Below are 18,353 nucleotides of genomic sequence, written 5' to 3' on the forward strand. Positions count from 1 at the left end.
TATATACTGCTATACGTCTGCGGCTTTACTGAAGCAGCATATCTGAAGTCAACGAAAGGTTCGATCCCCTATCTCCGCACACCTGATCCGCAGGGAAAGTAGGAATAACAGCATCTTTATTGCATCTCACAACCCCTAGAGAGCCAAAATTCGCCGGATCACCTGAATATTCACTATGACATTGGCCAGCACAACTGGGTTCACAGCAGGACGATGGTCTCTCCCAATAATCTAATATTATCAGTTCCCAGCCAAGTCGAGGCCACCTTATCCCCGCTAACTTCCTAACCTTAGATGTCCATTTGCCTCTCTGTCACCGTCAACTACGTTCATCACCTCTTGGAATCCAGTCTGCTACCGTATGGAACCGCCTGTTACCTGTTCTCATCATTGCGTTCTCTGCCCATGTATATTTACTGTTCTTGACCTATGCTTGCTAGAATATCATTACCTCGAGTTCGCTTTATATTCTACGCTGATCTCTTCCTTCTATCAGTTTGCTCTCTACAGTACGCTGCGCCTATCTATATTTAATTTCCAAATTTATTTCTTGATCTAATTTAGTTTATCTCCGAGTTCGGGTCCATAGCCAAAATGAAACTTGCACACGCGAAGGTTTCTTCATTTGTCTCAAGCGCAGAAACATTGCTATGAAAAGCTGGTAGTCCCGTCCCAAAGTTACAAGGTGATGTTTTCTGGTATCGGCATCGACATGTCCAAGAAATGTCCCAGACGTACCGGTTCAGCGCCGTGTGTTCGGCGAAGGAGATCCCAGTGACGTTCCACTCCGTGCTGGCGTTGTCCTGGTGGCTTCCCCACACCGTGCCTTCGACGAGCTTCACCTGACTGTCGCTGTAAGCGCTGGACACGACACGGATGCCACACAGCTGCCAATAAACATGCATGACAGGTGTGAAGACAGATTAGGGTACAATGTGAGCCTGGAAACCTTTAACCCTAGAACCTAAACAACTCTGAAGCCCTACTAAACCCTGCTCAAACGACTTATCAGGGATTAAACAAAATTTTATTTGCCTTTACGGGTCTAGGAGTTCGAAGGACATACGTACTTATACTGTTGAACAACGGGCATATCCTCTGCTACAGAGCAGTGCGCGAAAAGACTGATAGAACTCGCTTTAGGGTTCCAAGTTCATACTGTAAGAGTATTCTTTCCTTTCACACAATTTTTTGCCTTACTCTCCTCTGTTCTTGGTAACAATTACACACTGACCATCCCGCGATGCTAGTCTTTTAATGTAGCTTGTTAGTATTCTACTTTAATGCCCCTTTCAAACACTCCTAACAGGCATCGCATGTTGAAAAAGACACGCTAAGCTGGGTGCTTTGTGTACCACTTTTAATTCGTTGACGACTGCTAAGTGCTTTCTCATAAAAGTGTGATAGTCCTTTTATGACTTCATTATTATTTCATTGGTTGTTTTGTTGATTATTAATGATTGAATTCTGACACGCAGTTTTAACAAGAGGACCGGTGCCAGCCGAGGCCGCGTGCCACATTTTTCGAAATTTTTGTCGTGACAAGCTAATAGGTGTCGCTCCTCTACCTGTTCGTCGTTGGGGAAGCCACTCATGTCCACCGCGCATGGCGACTTGATCTTGACAGAGGAGCAGGCCCAGACTGAGCCATCGGGCTGGGCGGTGAGCATGTTCTTCAAGCTGTCGAAGTCTTCCTTTCTGCTGCACGAATAATAAAGGGTTCGTTTTCGTTTTAAAATACGTGCTCTAGATGTTTAAACTGTAAATATGCGGTTTTTTTTTACAATTTATAAATCCAGGTCCCAAACCGGCCTCTAAGGGGAGGGGGGACGGTATATAAAACAACTTAACAAACAGTTCCTGAAATGCATATTGAAACCGCACATACAGAGAGCGCCTTGTCCTGTTTATTCTTTCTTGCGTCCATGCTTATTTGGCGATTAGGATTTGGATTCAAGTACACCAACTAGCCCACCTGTCTTTGTTGACTAAAAACTGGTGCTTGTATGCTATGTTCTAGAAAACTGGGCGATGACCCTTGTACGTTGGTGGTGTCTGGATTGACGGAGTTTTCTTCAACTGCATAGTTTTGAGTGAGAATTGTTTAGCGTACTTTACTGACCTCACTGATTGCGTGCTGGGGAAACTAACAGCATCGGTTACTAGAAGGACCAACGAATTAGAAGGATTAAAGTACTAGAAGGACGGCAGGGGTATAGCAGAGAGTCAAATCATGTCCCCTGTGCTCCCTTCTGTTCTCGTGCGCATTCCCATGTACTGTCCGAATACGAGTTGATGTCCTTTCGTTAGAATTTTTGATGCCGTACAGAGAGTAAGTGTTGTCCAGAAAATATGGTGTTGTAGGAGCGCTTCTGAAACTTACTTAATTTTGTCACTCGGATCGAATCAGTTGAATTAATCAGTACAGGACTCAATGAGATCCTGTAGCTGTCACCAAGATCAAATTAATCTGATTATAGTTAACCGAAAGGAGATGTGGCGACACTGACGATCTTGACTAGCTGTAAGCCGGCAAGTCAGGGGCGCGGCAAAACGAATATTTTGAGTGCATAAGAAGGTTAGGCATATAATTAACAAAACAGTAATAAATTAATACAACGCAAAAATAATAATGAAAGTACATGTGGCAAATCCAGGTTTAAAAATTCGTGCTACCTGTCAACTCTTTTCAGGTTACTATTGTTCTCGCTTTAAATAGACACACGCGAAGCAAATATTCTTGCTGTTTCTTGGTCGACTAGTATCAAAAATCCTCTCATATTTTTCACATATTACGAATTCAGTGGTATAGCGAAGTTGTCAGGAATCGTGCTTATGGAGGGGAGTAACATAAACATACGCATTGACGACATCCAGGTCAGGTGACCAGACGTCTCTCGCGTCGACGGCGATGAAGGCCATGTCTACGTACTCTCGAGCATTCCACGTCAGGCGGTGGTCCTTCCAGTACTGCAGCATCCGACAAGTACGCTCGATGACCACTATTTAGCTCGAAAGTGTTTTGTTCAGCGTTGGCACGGGTATCTTCCTTTACATTTCTTGGAGAATTCTTTGCTATGATAATTCATCTTAATTCCTTGCCCTCTTGTATGGGTAAATGACATGATGCGGTGTGTATCGGCCGAAGCATGGCCACAAATAATAGAGCTGAACCTCTTTATCCTACTTTCTTTAGAAACGTCGTTGACTTATTAAGCATTCGAGAGTTCACTGTCGACCCCCGCTCCCTCTTCAAAAGACACGCTCACAAGCTTAAAATGCAAATGACATTTCCTTTTAGGGATCTATTTAATTAGCTACTTCATTAACCCCTGCTATTCTTTGTGGTATGAAGCGATGAACTGAAGACGCCAGCGATCCATGCGAACTGCGTACACGTACGGACAGTATGAACTGTGTAGAAAAAAAAGAAAGTCAAGGAAGAAGCCAGCTTACCGCACACAACGACAGAACGATTCTGAACCAATCGTCCTGTATTGTCTGGAAAGGAAGCACACAGCGGCACTATTATTGTTGGACTGTCAGCATTGCAGGAGAACCACTTCCTCCCCCCCCCCCCCCCCACACACACACACACTTCCCCTTTTGCTCGAACGATACCTTCGGTTCTTCAAATGACTAACGTTAAAAAAAAAAACACTCCGATTATGCTTTCTCATTAACGCGTTTAACCACAACTACCACAACTAAAAAGGAGACTGCACTGACACCTGGGCGGAGCACTTTCGGACGGCTCCTCGCTGTCAGTTACGTCATCGATCTTGTGATGTGACGGGTAATCACGGTCTCGTGTTATCACGTTACCCGAATATGGTGACTTGACGAAGCCGCTTTTGCCACAAGTGAGCCACTAAGAGTTCTGCTGTAAAAAACGCATAATTCTGTAAGTAGATATATTAGATGTGATGTAATGATTAGTTTGACTTAATAGTCAGCTTGTATATCGACCGGTATTTGAAGGAATTGAAAATGGTAGAGCACTGGGCGAGTAAGGTACATGTTCTCAACACAATACCTTTTACTTTGAAAAGGAAAGCTAGTTGCAGTCGTGAGCTGACCGGTCACGTCATGGTTACGTTACCGGTCACATGATGGGGACACCGCGGTCAAGTGATGTGCTACGTCGCTCACGCCAAACTGAGCGACTAAAGGCTCCACTGCATGAGTTATCCAGCTGAGCAACTAGAGTCACCAGTGACAGTCTCTTACGACGTGCTTGATGCTCTTGAAGAGAAAAGCAACGCGAACAACGGTAGGCTCCGAGCTGTCATTCGTAGGTCTTGAGGTCGCGTCGTAGCCACGTTCTCTAAACAGCATCCTCCTGAGCCGCTCCACGTCTGACACGTAGCCGCTTACGGTTCCGTCCCCTCCTGCCAACAAAAGTGACACAAAAGCTAGAGTCTCTTAAATATCCTTCATGTAATTGCGAGCAAAAATGCGTCCTGGTTCGTATTACACAAATAGCCAAAGAAGTACATTGCGAATATAAATCTTAAACCAAAGAAGCGGTGTGAGCAGACGCCAACCGCTACAGTGCCGCCAGCGCAAAGAGGAAAACCGAACTGAACTAAATCCTAAATCACGCACCATCAACATGTTCAACAGCTTCTACTTTCTAGAATGAAGAAAAAAGTCTAGCCTCAAGGAAACAAATTATATTTGAACTGTAAAGATGAATATATGTTGGCGGATTAGAAGATACAGTATATGTACCATATTTCAGGACTTATTCAGGGAAGCTGCGGGATATTCTGAATTGCTTGCTATGCATAAATCTGCTAGAACTGATGCTTTGGCGAGTTGGTAATTGATTGAGTAATACAGCGCGATTTGAAACAGGGGTGTCCCCGTCTGTCTGCCTTCGTAAATAAATTGCAAATTCGTTTCTGAGGAAAGGAAATGGCGCAGTATCTGTCTCACATATCTCGGAGGACACCTGAACCGCGCCGTGAGGGAAGGGAGGAAGGTGGGAGTGAAAGAAGAAAGAGAGAAAGAGGTGCCGTAGTGGAGGTCTCCGGAATAATTTCGACCACCTGGGGATCTTTAATGTGCACTGACATCGCACAGTACACGGGCGCCTCTTGCGTTTCGCCTCCATCGAAACGTGGCCGCCGCGGTCGGGTTCGAACCCGGGTACTCCGGCTCGGTAGACGAGCGCCTTACCACTGAGCCACCGCGGCGGGTAATCTTCCTTCGTCCCTGCTTCAAATCGCGGTGCATAAATCTGCACTGGCAAACTTGAAAACATTTTGGTACTATTCTTTAATTATTAACTTGTAATGCCGAATAGATGCTAACGCAGTGGTCATTCACGTAAGAGCTAATACGCAAAGGAAAAAAAAAACTTCTATTACAACTTCTTTCTCCGGAAGACGAGGAAGAAATGACGCCTCTACTATCAGTAGAGGTTTGAAGTTACATCATATAGGGTAAAGAATAAGTTGGCTTACCACTTTGTGCCACCACAATGTGCGAGATTGCAAGGGTAACGAGCGTAGACATGAATCCGATATCCATCGAAGTATGCTTCATCGCGTTCGACTAAGACTAAGCCTCAAAGCGTTGTATGCACAACCAGTGCAGTATCCCTATCGAGGACGACGCAGCATTTGGATTCGATTTCCAGAATTCCAACTGCGACCCCCTCCTCAACCATTCCTTCATAGCGAGGTGAAGATGTCAAGCGCGAGTACGACAGTTACTTCATCTTATCTTCCTCCTTGGCCTAACCTAACAGAATGCCCCTTACTTAAAAGTACATTACAGGGTCTAAAATTTACAGTGGTTGAAAGCAGAGCTCTGTAAATATTCGTAAGGTTGATATCGTGTTAGTATATCTGCGACTTTACTAATAGCGGGCAACTGGACCGGAGACGAACGGAGCGGGAGGGTGGTAACGGGCGCAACGAGACACAGTGCGGCTGCAACGCCTCCCTTGGTGGATCGGGTATCTCCCTATCTTGCCGTGTGTGCGACGGACTGAAAGGCCTGCATGGTCGTCTTCGTTGCACGGAATCTTCAGTGAGGTACACGCGGTTGCCTGTGTCTGTCCTCTTCGCTTCCTCTGTCACAGTGATCCCAAGCGGTTGGTAGTATACTTCTCGACATTTTTAGTGCACACACGTGTGGTTGCGATCTTTCACCATGCTCAGTACCCATAGGATGAAGCGTCCATGTCGCTTACATTTACTACTTGATTTGGAGGTCTCGCGCTTATGGAGATTTGGTGCGGAGTTGGCGTAAAGCTAATGTCACTGGAAGCTACAAATACCGGAAAATTACTTAGGTATCCGAGTCCTGTGGAAATATTAAATTTGTCGTACTCAAATGAGCGGCAAAACGACTCTCATTCCAGGAATGCAGAGCGTGTTGGTAGGAATTCCAAGATTTATTAATCAAGACATAACACTGATGGCTGCATTTGTCGTGAAAGAGTGGGTCGGTTACATTCGTCTTTTTGGCCTGACACCGGTAAAAAAGACTGGAAGCAGGATGTTCAGAGGTCAAAACAAAGACAATAAAGGTAAAGCACTCCAGCGCCTCCTGACTTACATGTATGTTTCAAGAGTTCACTTGTGATTCGAGCTTTTCATGGGATGGTCTTTTGGAACACGGCTTAGTATGGGTGCTGTTCAAAAACCAGGTTGCCTTTCCAAAATTAAAACACTACTCACTGCACATTCTCGGATGTGCGGTGCACGTCGCTCGCTCTTGTAGACCATTGGAGTATGTAGTGCTGCCGACAAAAAAAAAAAAAGGTGAAGTTAGACAGCTGCTATACTCAGTTACAACTCAAGACCGAAGCGGCAGATGTCCCTCAAAGGATGTCCTCCAGCCAATGCCGTCGACCGATTTTTATGACGCCGCAGTTAATCCGGTTTAGTCGTGGTTATTCCCTTTCATCTGCAACCCACTAGGATTTCAGGCTACAAGGTCCAAAAAGACAGGACAAGGGGGGTGGTGGGAATAGATCGAGGGAGAAATCGGCCTAGGGGGCAAATCGGCTCCTTTCAGGGGCCACCTAAAAGTGCCCCCCTAAATTTTCCGCCTAAAGGGAGACAGTTACAGCACTTTTGCTTTTTTTTTTCGTAGACGTCTCGCATTTTACAGGGCAAAGCGGAATTTCAGTGCTACGCTGTCTTGTGAAGCGACATTCTGTCAATATCCTACACTTTTCGTACCGAGGTAAATAGTTGAGACCTTACTAATAGCAGACAAACTGGACCACAGATGTAGAAAGAAGGAGGGCGGTGACTGGAGTAACGAGATACGGAGCTCTCTCTACGCCCCCTTGAAGAGATCGGGTATCTCTCTATCTTGCCCGGAGTGCAACTAACTGAAAGGCCTGACTGCCGGTCTTCGCCGCCCTGCATCGTCAATGAAGTGCGCGCTGTTGTTCCTATTGGTCTTCCTTGCTTCGTTCCTCACAGTGGCCCAAAGCGGTAAGCGGTTTACTTTACTACTGAACGTATTTGTTATACACACATAAGGTGATGACCTTTTCCCTTCCTGCGTACCGTAATAAGAAAACTGTCTTAGACTCTTCGCCGGCATTTACTGTTTAATTGGTAACCCTAGCACAGACTGATGACTGACTGCCGAGTGGGCATGGCGTCGAAGTTATTCCCGATATTACTAGAGACGAGAAACGGAGGAAAATAAGATGCGCACGTGAACTGGTGTCCTCTAGAAATGTTAGGCCGCTTAGCCGTACTAAAACACAGGAGTAAAACGGGAGACACTTATTCGCCGAAAGGCAGTGTGTTCCAAAGATCTAGCAATCAAAAGCCGAACTTGGTGGCTGTTATTGTTTATATTATCTGAAAGTGCCTAAACGCAAAGATTTTGATCTACCCCCTTCCCCCCCCCCCCCCCCCCCCAGAAAAAAAAAAGTATGTACTTGTCATTTAGTGCAATGTTGAGGGGAAATCTTCCAAGGGGGAATGGGTTTGTAATAAGTTTGTATAAGTTTGTATTGTACGCATTAGCTTCCGCCTAGGCGCTGCCATACGGCTACAAAAAAAAGCTCTACGTCTTCCACAGAGACATTCGTAGTTGAAGAAAAAAAAAACTACGAAGCTTCAGTGGAAGCTGCATCATCATCAGCATCATCATCATCGGCCTGACTACGACCACTGAAGGGGTGAGGCCTCTTTCATGTCTCTCGAATTAACCCGGTCCTTAATCCTTGAAAGCTGTGTAGCTTTCCTCTGTAGCCGTATGGCAGCACTTAGGTGGTTGCTATTGGATAATGCTTGTGCGTTCGACTCCTTGGTTTCTTGTTTCCATATAGGCAAGCATTTCAAACCAGATTGTAAGGCGAATAAAATACAGACTTTCACAAACCTGTGCCGCACGAATTCACGACCATTACCCTCGTGTAGAATTGTGGCTGGAGCTTTTGTTAGCATGGTGTGGCTTATATGTGGAACATGCGAGAAGAAGGCTGCAGTAAACAAGCGTGCGAAGTGAAAATGAAAGTGCAACGTTCCGAAAGGCCTTTTTCTTCCTGGGGCTTGCGCAGATCAGCTGGAATCCAGTGGCTACGCGCCGGCAGTTCAGGAGATCAGGAGGCGTCTCTTACAGGAGAGCGGATACGACGCCTCCATAAGGCCAGCGAACGACAGCTCGAAGCCCACTGTCGTGCACGTGGTTATTCCACTCGTCGAAGTCAACTACGTCGTGAGTGTCTCCGTGTTGTGAGTTTTAATCGATATGTAACCGCTATGAGCATTGGATTTTAGATCTTTTTAACGGAATCTTCTTTAATCTGAAGAAGGAATATTCATCAATAGCTGTTCAGTTTTTAATATCTCCTGCATGTAAATAGCGGTATGCTGCAACTTTCCCGGCCTTTTGACGAATTTAAAATGAAGACCTTTGCACAAATCCAACACGCAGTTAAATGCATTCTAGGTCGCTTGCTCTGCAATTGGGCATTCAATTTTTTTTTTGTTCGCGTATGAGCGGGGCAGAAGATTTGTGGACAAGCTTTATAATTTTTTCTGTAGTCCCATTGGAAATGTATTAACCCTGAGCATAAAACGGCATTCTAGCAGGTTTTTTTTTTCGTTTTCACTATTTTCTTCAATCTTCCGCTAGTGCATCTATAAACCTCGACCCGCTTCCTGGCACGGAGCTGTAGCCTGGCGGTTTTTGCGCTCTCGCTCCAATCTCAGTTTTTTTTTTTCAATAGAACTATTTTACAACTTCTTCCTGCCACTGATATTTTCCAGAGAAATACGAGTGAATGAACTAAGCGGAACGTTTTGACTGATTTGTTTCTTTCCTGTACGTGTCCACGTGCACGTGTGCGCGTTCTTCCGGATTTGGCGAACATGGAAAGGATAGCAACCTTGAACCAAACAAGTCCCTAAACGCAGGAACGCTGCTCCTATCAGCTAAAGTTGACGTCATCGCTACAAGCCCTTTCACTCAACGCCGTTCTTTATTTTACTGTGCAGCCTATATGCGGCGAAACGGTCATTTGTGGTTGGTGTAAACGAGACGATTTTGTAGAAGCAGTTTGTAAGCGTCGAAACATACTGTCTAATGACAATGTGGGGGAAATGTGTTGAGTATTGCAACGATTTGTAGCTGGTATTGAATTTGTTACGCAGAACCTTGCGGACGAGTGGTTCACGGTTGCCCTTTATTTCTGCAAGGTAAGCATGACTTTCGCTGCGTTAAGCAAACCAAGTTCAGTGGATCGAAGTAAACCAGGGAAAAGCGCCGTTTAGCCCGCGGTATTCAGTGAGGATATTCATTCTTCACGGAGGGGCAGGTTGCCATGTACTGACATCAGCCTATTGCCAAGGGGCTGAGTAAGGCGGAGGAGCGAACTCTGCGGCGCCTGCAGACAGGAACTCTTCTCTGTCCTGCCATAGCAAAACACTTCGATCCAAACACAGATGGGCGCTGCCCGCACTGTGGAGAGATCTGCGATATCTTTCACATGGTGTGGGCATGTACTCGGAATCCTCACCTTCCCCCTTCCCCCACCCCCACCCGAGAGGCATGGGAGACTGCCCTCCTCAACTGCTCCACACTGGAGTCTCAAAGGGCTCTAGTAAAGCGGGCGCGAGACGGGGCCTCGTCATGCGGTGTCCCGGACTAAGGATACCGACCATGTAGCAGGGTTTGTTGACCCTCAAACTCTCTTTGTAAATTAAAGTTTTTCACCACCACCACCTATTGCTTGTATTATTAGTTCATTTTTGTTATTTTATACATGCTGTCTCGGTCTTTTGATGGAAGTACGTTCATCATCATCACAATCTGATGATGATGATGTAAGGTTTAACACCTGTGACATGCCCTAACAATCATCATCATCATAATCTGGTGATGATGATGATGATTGTTAGGGCATGACACAGATGTTAAACCTTACACAAAGAGAGCCTTCGTGGTACTGGGCAGAGGTATACTGATGACAAATAGAAGTCGGCGTGTACAAGTAGGACATCGCGTTCGAACAACAAAGCTACCACTCAAACCGAAAATGGAGCTTTTATAAGGAAAAATGAAAAAAAAAACTAGATACAGGTGTCGCTATCACCGGCTGATTTCGCAACTAAAATGCGTGAGTTGACACTGATTCTTTGCAGCGGATCTCAGAGCCCATATGTCACCTCGCCATCCAAAACGGTGGCGACCCGTCATTTTCTGCAAGGACGTCACGAGTTTGAATCGACTAGCGGGAACATTTGTAAATACAATTCTCTCGGCTATAAATACACTTTTTTTCTGCCTTACAAAAGTCAGCATAGCCAAAAAAAGCCAGGATTTCAATTTTTACTGGAAACAGCAATTGAATAGTATAGTCCTCAGCGTCCGTTTAACGTGGCTTCTGCTGGTTCAAGGCTGCACAAATAAGGGCAATGAGGATCATGATAATAAAAATGAATGGCAGCTGCGCTAGTGATGATGACAGTGCACTTGCAAACTGCAGTTCTGGGAAGACCATCGGCTGACATGGAACAAGGAGGACTTCGACGGAACGAGCCGGATTTCGGGTTCTATGGACGAGATATGGTGGCCACGCGTAGACGTTGTGAACGCGTGAGTACAGTGCTCTCTTTGTATAGCCGTTTCTATTTACGTATGCGCAGTTTTACGTAAATGCGCCGGATATGCATTAACATCTCATAACATGGGCACTTTTGTGGCGGCATATATATCTCAAAAGTTTCCGAATCCTTTAGGACTTTTAGTGAAAAATATTGCTGAGCCTCTCAGTTAAAAACGGTTCGAGATGACTGCTCAGTATAATAGTCATGGGAAAAGTTGTGAAGGACTAAGAGCTTGAGAAGAACTCTAGAAGGTCACGTATGCCAGCTACAGTGATCAAGTTTTATTTAGTCATTTTCTTCGCGCGAAACTGCCATGCTTTGAGCACGTTCAAGCATGACGCTATAAATGTGCTATATTTTAGCTTCGCCTAATGCTATGCATATGCCGCGAATTAAATGCATTATCTCTTCTAGCACAGAAAGTAATAATGAAATAACTAAATTTAGCAAATTATCACTTCACAAAACCTAATGCGTGTCATAATTATTATTATCCATGTCACAGACTCGTGGTATGCTGGGAACCTCCTGTCAAAAAGTTTTTCTTTTTTTTATAATTTTGGATTGCTTTCACTCTCTTTTTCCTTCTCCTAGGAGACGAGGAGACATCGATACACTGCAGGACAAGGTAAACGTATACAGCGGCGGCCATGCGTGGTCCTGCGACGCCATGAGGGTCAAGACGCCATGCAGCACCGACTTGAGCGGCTTTCCAAACGATAAGCAGGTATTGACCACAAGGTACCGCATCAGTACGAATGGTTAGTGCGCACCTGCACAAGAACAGCACTGAACGTGGGAACTGCTTGAACATGGCTGCATGAACACGCGCTCACCACAGCCACGGGCATCTTAGACAGGGAACATTTGTAACCGGTGGCACATTCGCTTCATTTAAGCATGAGCAAATAAAGGGCACACAGACGGATAGTTGCCCTTGATCTTATAAACCAGAAAGCAGTATTCGTGAGCTGTACATTCAGGCCTAATTTAATTTTTAAACATTCACTTTCGATTTACTATATTGGAATGCGACTATTGGAGCTCGTCACCATTGCATTACGCGACAACGTATACAGCTCGTTCGGTTGAAAAGCAGTCGACGTAGTAGTAGTCGGCATCGCGTGTCGAAAATAATCAGGGGCTGCGTAAAAAAAAAACCGTATCATGGTAATTTGTGTTTTTAGTGATTGATGATTGATTGGTGTGTGATAGGCGATTATGATTTAATGAGATCATTGTAATTAGTTGAATAAGTGATTAAGTAAAGAAATGAAAAATAAAAAAAATGAAAAAAGGGGGGTTCAAAGGTGCCAAAATGCTCAATGAAAAGCCAATATTTGATGATGGTAATTAAGAAAATTTCGGATCTGTGATGATCAATTATTTACTGAAGCAATTGAAAAAAAATTAAAATTGCGTTCATTTACACCACCACCTGCTACACGCTGTCGTGTTCCGCTCTTAAAGGCGAAGCTTAAGCATCCTCCAATTTTTACAATATTTTTATATTTGTTGAAAAAAAAACTCATTGCTAAGAAGAAGGCACCTCTAACGGCAAATATTCACCTCCACGTAACTGCTCTACGTGCTGAAAAGCATACAATTACGTGTTTGTAAAAATTAATAGAGAATAAGATTGCGTAAACCTTACCGACTGATGTCATCGAAGGATTGAGAGATTGAAAGAATGTCCAACTCAGTGATTGATCAAATATTCTATTTGTTGATTCATTCGCACTTGAATGCGCATGAGAAAAGCAGTCATGCTGTACCCTTACGAAAAATGCCCTTGCAAAAGCGCTACCCTCACAAAAATTTTTAGGCAGTCTATGGACTGTCCATACACTTCTGTCCACACTTTTAGGAGACCTGTGCCGCCGCGGTGGCTCAGTGGTTATAGTACTCGGCTGCTGACCCGAAAGACGCGGGTTCGATCCCGGCCGCGGCGGTTGAATTTCTTTGGAGGAGAAATTCTAGAGGCCCGTGTACTGTGCGATGTCAGTGCACGTTAAAGAACCCCAGGTGGTCGAAATTTCCGGAGCCCTTCACTACGGCGTCTCTCATAACCTGAGTCGCTTTGGGACGTTAAATCCCATAAACCAAACCAAACCAAACCAAACCACTTTTAGGAGACCTTTTGTCTATAGACAGCCTATCAAATAGGAACAGACAAAGGGAAATATCTATAGGAAGACAATAGAGTCTATAAGAACTCTATACTATAGGCTGTCTATAGACCATTTTTGTAAGTATAGCCTTCGGCCTTGTATCCTTGCTTCGCGCAGGCCTGCAGCTTGCGAGTGGGCTCCAGCGCCTACAGCGACAGCGAGGTCAAGATGGTCGGGGACGCCGCGTGGGGAAGCCGTCAGACAAACGCCAGCTCCGAATGGGTCCTGGACGCCATATCCTTCACCAACCACACGGAGCTCAACAGGTGTTTCGTAGCTACCCGCGTCCCCTTACACTGAATCATTTACTATTTCTTTCCGAGCTTCGTCTTCACGTAACATTCTTAGTGCCACTACTAATGTTAAGTGGAACTATCAATGCGCGCGGCTCTGGTCTCTAAACACCTGAGTCACCTGCCCTCCATGTCTAAGATTTTGGTTAGCGTGTGCTCACATTACACCAATCTTAAGGAAACCTTAAATGCTGCTGATTTCGATGTACGATCAGAAACCGATCAGGTGGTCGACATTAATGCTCATTGGTCCGTCAACGCTATGTTTTCTTTGCGCCCACTATCTCCTGAGACACATTTCCTATTCGGACTAGCAGATTGTATGACGAACTCTAGACGATCTGCATCTCTGTCCCCATATAGGGTTAGGCTTGTCTGCGTCTTTATGTTCAATCTATAGCTCCTCACAGGACATCTCTGCTACGAATCTATGTCTTTATAGTGAGACAGCTGTGCCTAGGGAGACATCTATGCGTATCCACTGTCACATTATGGGACGCGCCCGCTGGAGTTGTTCTTTATTCATCATCATCATCACCACACTGACTATGCCTACTGCAGGGCAAAGGCCATGTCTCTCTAATTAAGCTTGTCCTTCGCCAGTTGCGGCCACCGTATCCCCGCACACTTCTTAATCTCATCCGCCCAACTATCTTTCTGCCGCCCCCTGCTATGCTTGCCTTCCCTTGGAATCCACTCCGTTACTCTTAAGGACCAGCGGTTATCTTGCCTTCGCATTGCATTCCCTGCCCAAGCCCATTTCTTCCTCTTGATTTCGACTAGGATGTCATTAACCCACGTTTGTTCCCTCACTCACCCCGCCCGCTTCCGAACTAATAACGTTACACCTATCATTTTTATTCATCAACTCTTTTGCGACACCCAACAGGTCCTTTGTGGACGTGACCTTTCACCTGCGGAGGCTGGGCTCCAGGTATCGTTTCACAGTTACAGTGCCGGCGATAGCCTCGGCTCTCGTCATGCTGGTCGTGTTCTGGATGCCGCCGGATTCGGACCGCAGGCTGACCGTTGCCTGCCTGAACTTCTTGTTCCTTGCTCTCATGCTCTACAGGATAGCGGAGCTTATGGAAGACTCCGTGACGGTTCCTAAGATAAGTGAGTTGGGGGCTGCCTGTATTTCCTTTGAAATGTGGCGGCATTTGCCAGTTGTGTCAACGCGAATTTAAACACCCATTTTTTACACTAATCGGGAAGTTTCAAACAAGGAAAGGGTGCTTGCTACTGACATGGTTTACATTCATTGAATAAGATCATAGAGGCACCCGTGAATTAAGTTTGCGAATGATTGTGGAGTGCGTAGTTTTGCGTTAATAAAGTATTTTAAATAACAATGAGGTCGACCTAGCATGATGTGCGATTTCAGGTATATCTCTCGAACACATGTGAAAGGATGAAAAGAAAAGTGAGACGACCGTACACGTTTCATTCTCATTGGCCGATCCCGTAGTGATAGACGGCAATAAGAATACATTGGCAACGATGTTTGTGACCTATGTCACGCCAACCTAACATGCATATAGCCACTTAATACTTTGTCGGCACCAGAGCTCGTGAAGTTGGTCACATATTTAAACGCATTCGAAACTTGTCAGAGAATATCGGTGAATTTCTCTATATTCTTCCTTTCTTTCGTTTTCGTTTACTTTCCGTTTCTTTCTTTTCCTTCTACTATCCCGAATTCTCTTTCTTTACCTTCCCGTTTCCCTTTTTACTTTTTCTCTTTCCTTCACCTCATGAAGCACAAACGAAATACTCAGCAAAGAGATGAGAAAGTCATTCCAAATCGTATCTCTTTAAACCTTGTTTCTAAAATCATTTATTTTCTAACCCTGATCCGGGTCACCGTTTCAATTCGGGCCGCCTGAGCAAATACATGTATCGCCCAACACGCGGTCAATATGGGCTACGAGCAGTGCCCAGAGTATTAGGTAAAGTGCAATAGGAGGAGCGGTCAAGCTTTCCAAATAATAGGGCACTTGGATGGGTAGGAATCTGCGTTGTAGGTTGTGTGGTGGCTGTGTGGCATTTAATCCTATCAAGTAACATGATGTCTGCGTCATTGTAAAGCAGAAAGCTTAAATTTGTTAAGAAAGGTAGCTGTGGTATCCGGACGGAGGGAATGAACACACGGAGACGGCAGCTCAGGGTAAACTGTTTATTTCCAGCAAATAGTAGGGGGGGGGGGGGGGGGGGGGGGAGGGGTTCGAGAGAATAAAGGGGAGCACTGATGATGACAGTGCAGGGCGTAGGAGAAAAAAAAACTGAAGCTTAGGCTTGGCACAACAGAGCTTTTCAAGCTAACTACTTATTGCCTGTCAAACGAGTTTAATTCCTTTAGCACTTTTTTTAGTGCGAAAGTATGATTGGCCTCCTAACCTGGAAAATTCTGATGCGTCCTGGAGCCAATGAATTTAGTCACGGGATGAGGGAAACACAGGAAATAAACGAGACTTTCAAAGTGTAGTGACGGCTAAGCTGGTTTGCGGTGGGGTCATTAATGACAATGGCAATGACGAACGCCTTTTGGTTGAAGGTAGTTGGGAGAAGGGAATATAAGGTGAAGGCCTTCAAGGTCAACGCCTTCAGGGGAAATGTCTTCATTTCAAAGGCATTTAAGTTGAAGGCCTTCAGGGTAAATGCCTATCTGTAAAGACATTTAGGCTCAGGCCTTTTGGTACAAGGTATTCATAGTAAAGGCCATTGTAGTCAAGGCCGTTAGGCCAAATCTCTTCAGGTCAAATGCCTTTAGAGTTTAGTCCTTCCGTGTAAAGGTCTTTAGGTCAAAGGGTGCTTTCGCAAACACAGCACGTAAGGGCTTTAACCCACATTGACCTTTAATTTTTTTCATCGCAGTGATGATCCTGTCCGTGGCAGCTGTAGTCGAAATGCTCACTGTAGCGGCAAGCGCCCTCGTTATCAGCATGTCTCGCTCCAACACCCGTGTCCGAGTTCCCGATGCTATCCACCGACTGCTGACGGGCCCCTGCGGAACTGTGCTGTGCCTGAGCCGCAGCGATTCGCGGAATGTTTCTTCCCACGCAGGGGACAGTGAAGAGACGCCGACGTTCGACGAATGGCTGGAGAGGAGGCAGAGGTGGCTAACCTTGGCGCAGGCTGTGGACAGAATACTGTTCCTTTTTTTCGGATTCATGGCAATCGGTTTCCTTTTATGATTAGGCAGTTGGCGAAACTAAACTTCCGTATTTCCATGCGTTCCTGGACCAAATGAAGCTACAACCTACATGAGTTCGCCGTGACATTCGTCTAGCTTTTGATGACGGAGTTTGCGATTTGCTATCGGGCCTGAGGAGAAGTGCGCGGGGTACCGGTGCGCGGGAAAATAAAATTATTTCAACGCAGTCGCGTAAGCCAATCGCCTGAAATGTCTGAACGTAGTACGTGCGAGCCTACAGGCTCCATAAGTTCGTAACATTATCTGGCGGTTGGGTCACCGGTTAGCACTGTGCCATCCTCCTGCACACATGTTGCCCCAACGTTTCTGTGGGCCTTTTTCTGGTGGCATTTGATTTCTGGTGGTCCCGAAGTAAATTTAATTCTCGTCGCCAGGTGCCACTCTTGCAGCCATCCCCATGGGTGATGTTATGAGGACGTCTGGTGGCATTTGCGACTGTAGAAGTGTCGCATCCTTGGTAACGTCATAGTTTTCATTGCTTCGCTCATAATAGCTCCGTCCGTAGCTGCATTCATGAGATATGTCGTCATGAAATGGTTAAGCACTGCGATAAATTATTCCTGGGCGGTCGACGGGAGAAACGGGCCTTATTCGCCACGGGATATTGCTAAGGATATTCCGCCTTCAGCATACCGGGACCGTTTTGGGCGAAATGGCTGAACGCCACCATAGGGGGAAGGATAAATTCGCAATCTCAATAAAACTTGCTTCTCTGTAGATTGCTCCGACATCAATATGATTCACTTCTATTCAAATCTCCCATCACGCCGCAGTTAAAATTGTTAGTGCTAAGTTTAGCATGGGTGGAAGTGAATAAATCACATGCAAACCTGCACACTGCCTGCTGCAACCACTATGCTATGAATCACATATTTACAGTCATCAGTAGAGCCTGGACGCAGGACGTTTATCATCTTCTTCGCAAGAGAGTAGCAGCAGTAGTAGTTGAAGACCTTTATTCGGCCATAATTTACAGGCCGAACAAGTCGACCGCCTGGGCGACCAGAAGTGGCTGTTCTTCCTCCCCTTCGGCGCCAAGCCAGTCGAGCCAGGTGGTGATGGATAAAGAAGGTGGGGGGTAGGAACCCGACTGCTGAGCAGCCGGGCAGTAGAAGAGGCAATGGGCCAGGTCCGCATAGATACAGGAGCAGTTGGGACAGGAAGGGTCCGATCGATAGTGATAGAGAAAGAGACGAGACGAGGTGGTGACTGCATTCATTTGGATGTGCCGAAGAAGGCGAGTGATGAATGAGAGGGAAGGTAAAGGCGTTTATCGAGGTGGAGCTCGAGGTAGACCTCCTTTATTGTGCGGCGAAGGGTGAGTCTCCCATCGTCCTCCGAGGGCTTGGGCCAGGGGATCAACGGTGCCCGGAAAAGTGTGTCGCGGGCGAGCTGATGAGCCAGCTCAATGCCGTCAATCCCTGAATGCCCAGGGACCCAGCGGAGGAAAATGATGGAAGGCTGCAATGTGGAGACCGTTCGTTTAACCTCCTGTTGGAGAGAAGGGGTTAGCGTGCGTTTCTGTATGTGGTGTATAGCGGCTTGTGAGTCTGAATAGACTGTATACTCTTGTAGAGAG

At 45.8% G+C, this 18,353-nt stretch overlaps 2 protein-coding genes across 3 annotated transcripts; one reads left to right on the top strand and one right to left on the bottom strand.

Annotated features, from left to right (window-relative positions):
• Nucleotides 1-48: 48 nt before the first annotated feature.
• LOC149335403 (acetylcholine receptor subunit beta-type unc-29-like) lies at nt 49-5,974 on the bottom strand. The gene is made up of 7 exons (XM_089553916.1): nt 5,472-5,974; nt 4,231-4,391; nt 3,457-3,501; nt 2,861-2,970; nt 1,569-1,701; nt 739-887; nt 49-82 (listed from the first exon to the last, which is right to left on the bottom strand). The coding sequence occupies exons 1-7, from the start codon at nt 5,551-5,553 to the stop codon at nt 49-51; spliced, it is 714 nt and encodes a 237-aa protein (XP_089410042.1). The 5' UTR covers nt 5,554-5,974.
• Nucleotides 5,975-7,331: 1,357 nt separating this feature from the next.
• Nucleotides 7,332-17,115, top strand: LOC149335404 (acetylcholine receptor subunit beta-type unc-29-like). 2 transcript variants are annotated; one of them, XM_089552098.1, is made up of 8 exons: nt 7,332-7,463; nt 8,546-8,703; nt 9,642-9,686; nt 10,976-11,085; nt 11,691-11,823; nt 13,385-13,533; nt 14,450-14,676; nt 16,435-17,115. In XM_089552098.1, exons 1-8 carry the CDS (start codon nt 7,400-7,402, stop codon nt 16,752-16,754), a joined length of 1,206 nt encoding a protein of 401 aa, XP_089408224.1. In that variant the 5' UTR covers nt 7,332-7,399; the 3' UTR covers nt 16,755-17,115. The 2 variants fall into 2 exon arrangements, with proteins under 2 accessions (XP_089408224.1, XP_089408225.1); XM_089552099.1 differs by lacking the exon at nt 9,642-9,686.
• The last annotated feature ends 1,238 nt before the right edge of the window (nt 17,116-18,353 follow it).

This window comes from Amblyomma mixtum, chromosome 7 (assembly GCF_055824585.1).
Source record: "Amblyomma mixtum isolate Tamu chromosome 7, ASM5582458v1, whole genome shotgun sequence".
NCBI classification, from domain to species: Eukaryota; Metazoa; Arthropoda; class Arachnida; order Ixodida; family Ixodidae; genus Amblyomma; species Amblyomma mixtum.

Coding starts and splice junctions, on each gene's coding strand:
- LOC149335403 (XM_089553916.1), bottom strand. CDS start 5,553: ATGAAGCATACTTCGATGGATATCGGATTCATGTCTACGCTCGTTACC. Junction 2,971..3,456: donor TCGTTCTGTCGTTGTGTGCG/GTAAGCTGGCTT, acceptor CGGATGCTGCAG/TACTGGAAGGACCACCGCCT. Junction 888..1,568: donor GCTTCCCCAACGACGAACAG/GTAGAGGAGCGA, acceptor GTTTATTGGCAG/CTGTGTGGCATCCGTGTCGT.
- LOC149335404 (XM_089552098.1), top strand. CDS start 7,400: ATGAAGTGCGCGCTGTTGTTCCTATTGGTCTTCCTTGCTTCGTTCCTC. Junction 8,704..9,641: donor TCGTCGAAGTCAACTACGTC/GTGAGTGTCTCC, acceptor TTTGTTACGCAG/AACCTTGCGGACGAGTGGTT. Junction 13,534..14,449: donor AACCACACGGAGCTCAACAG/GTGTTTCGTAGC, acceptor GACACCCAACAG/GTCCTTTGTGGACGTGACCT.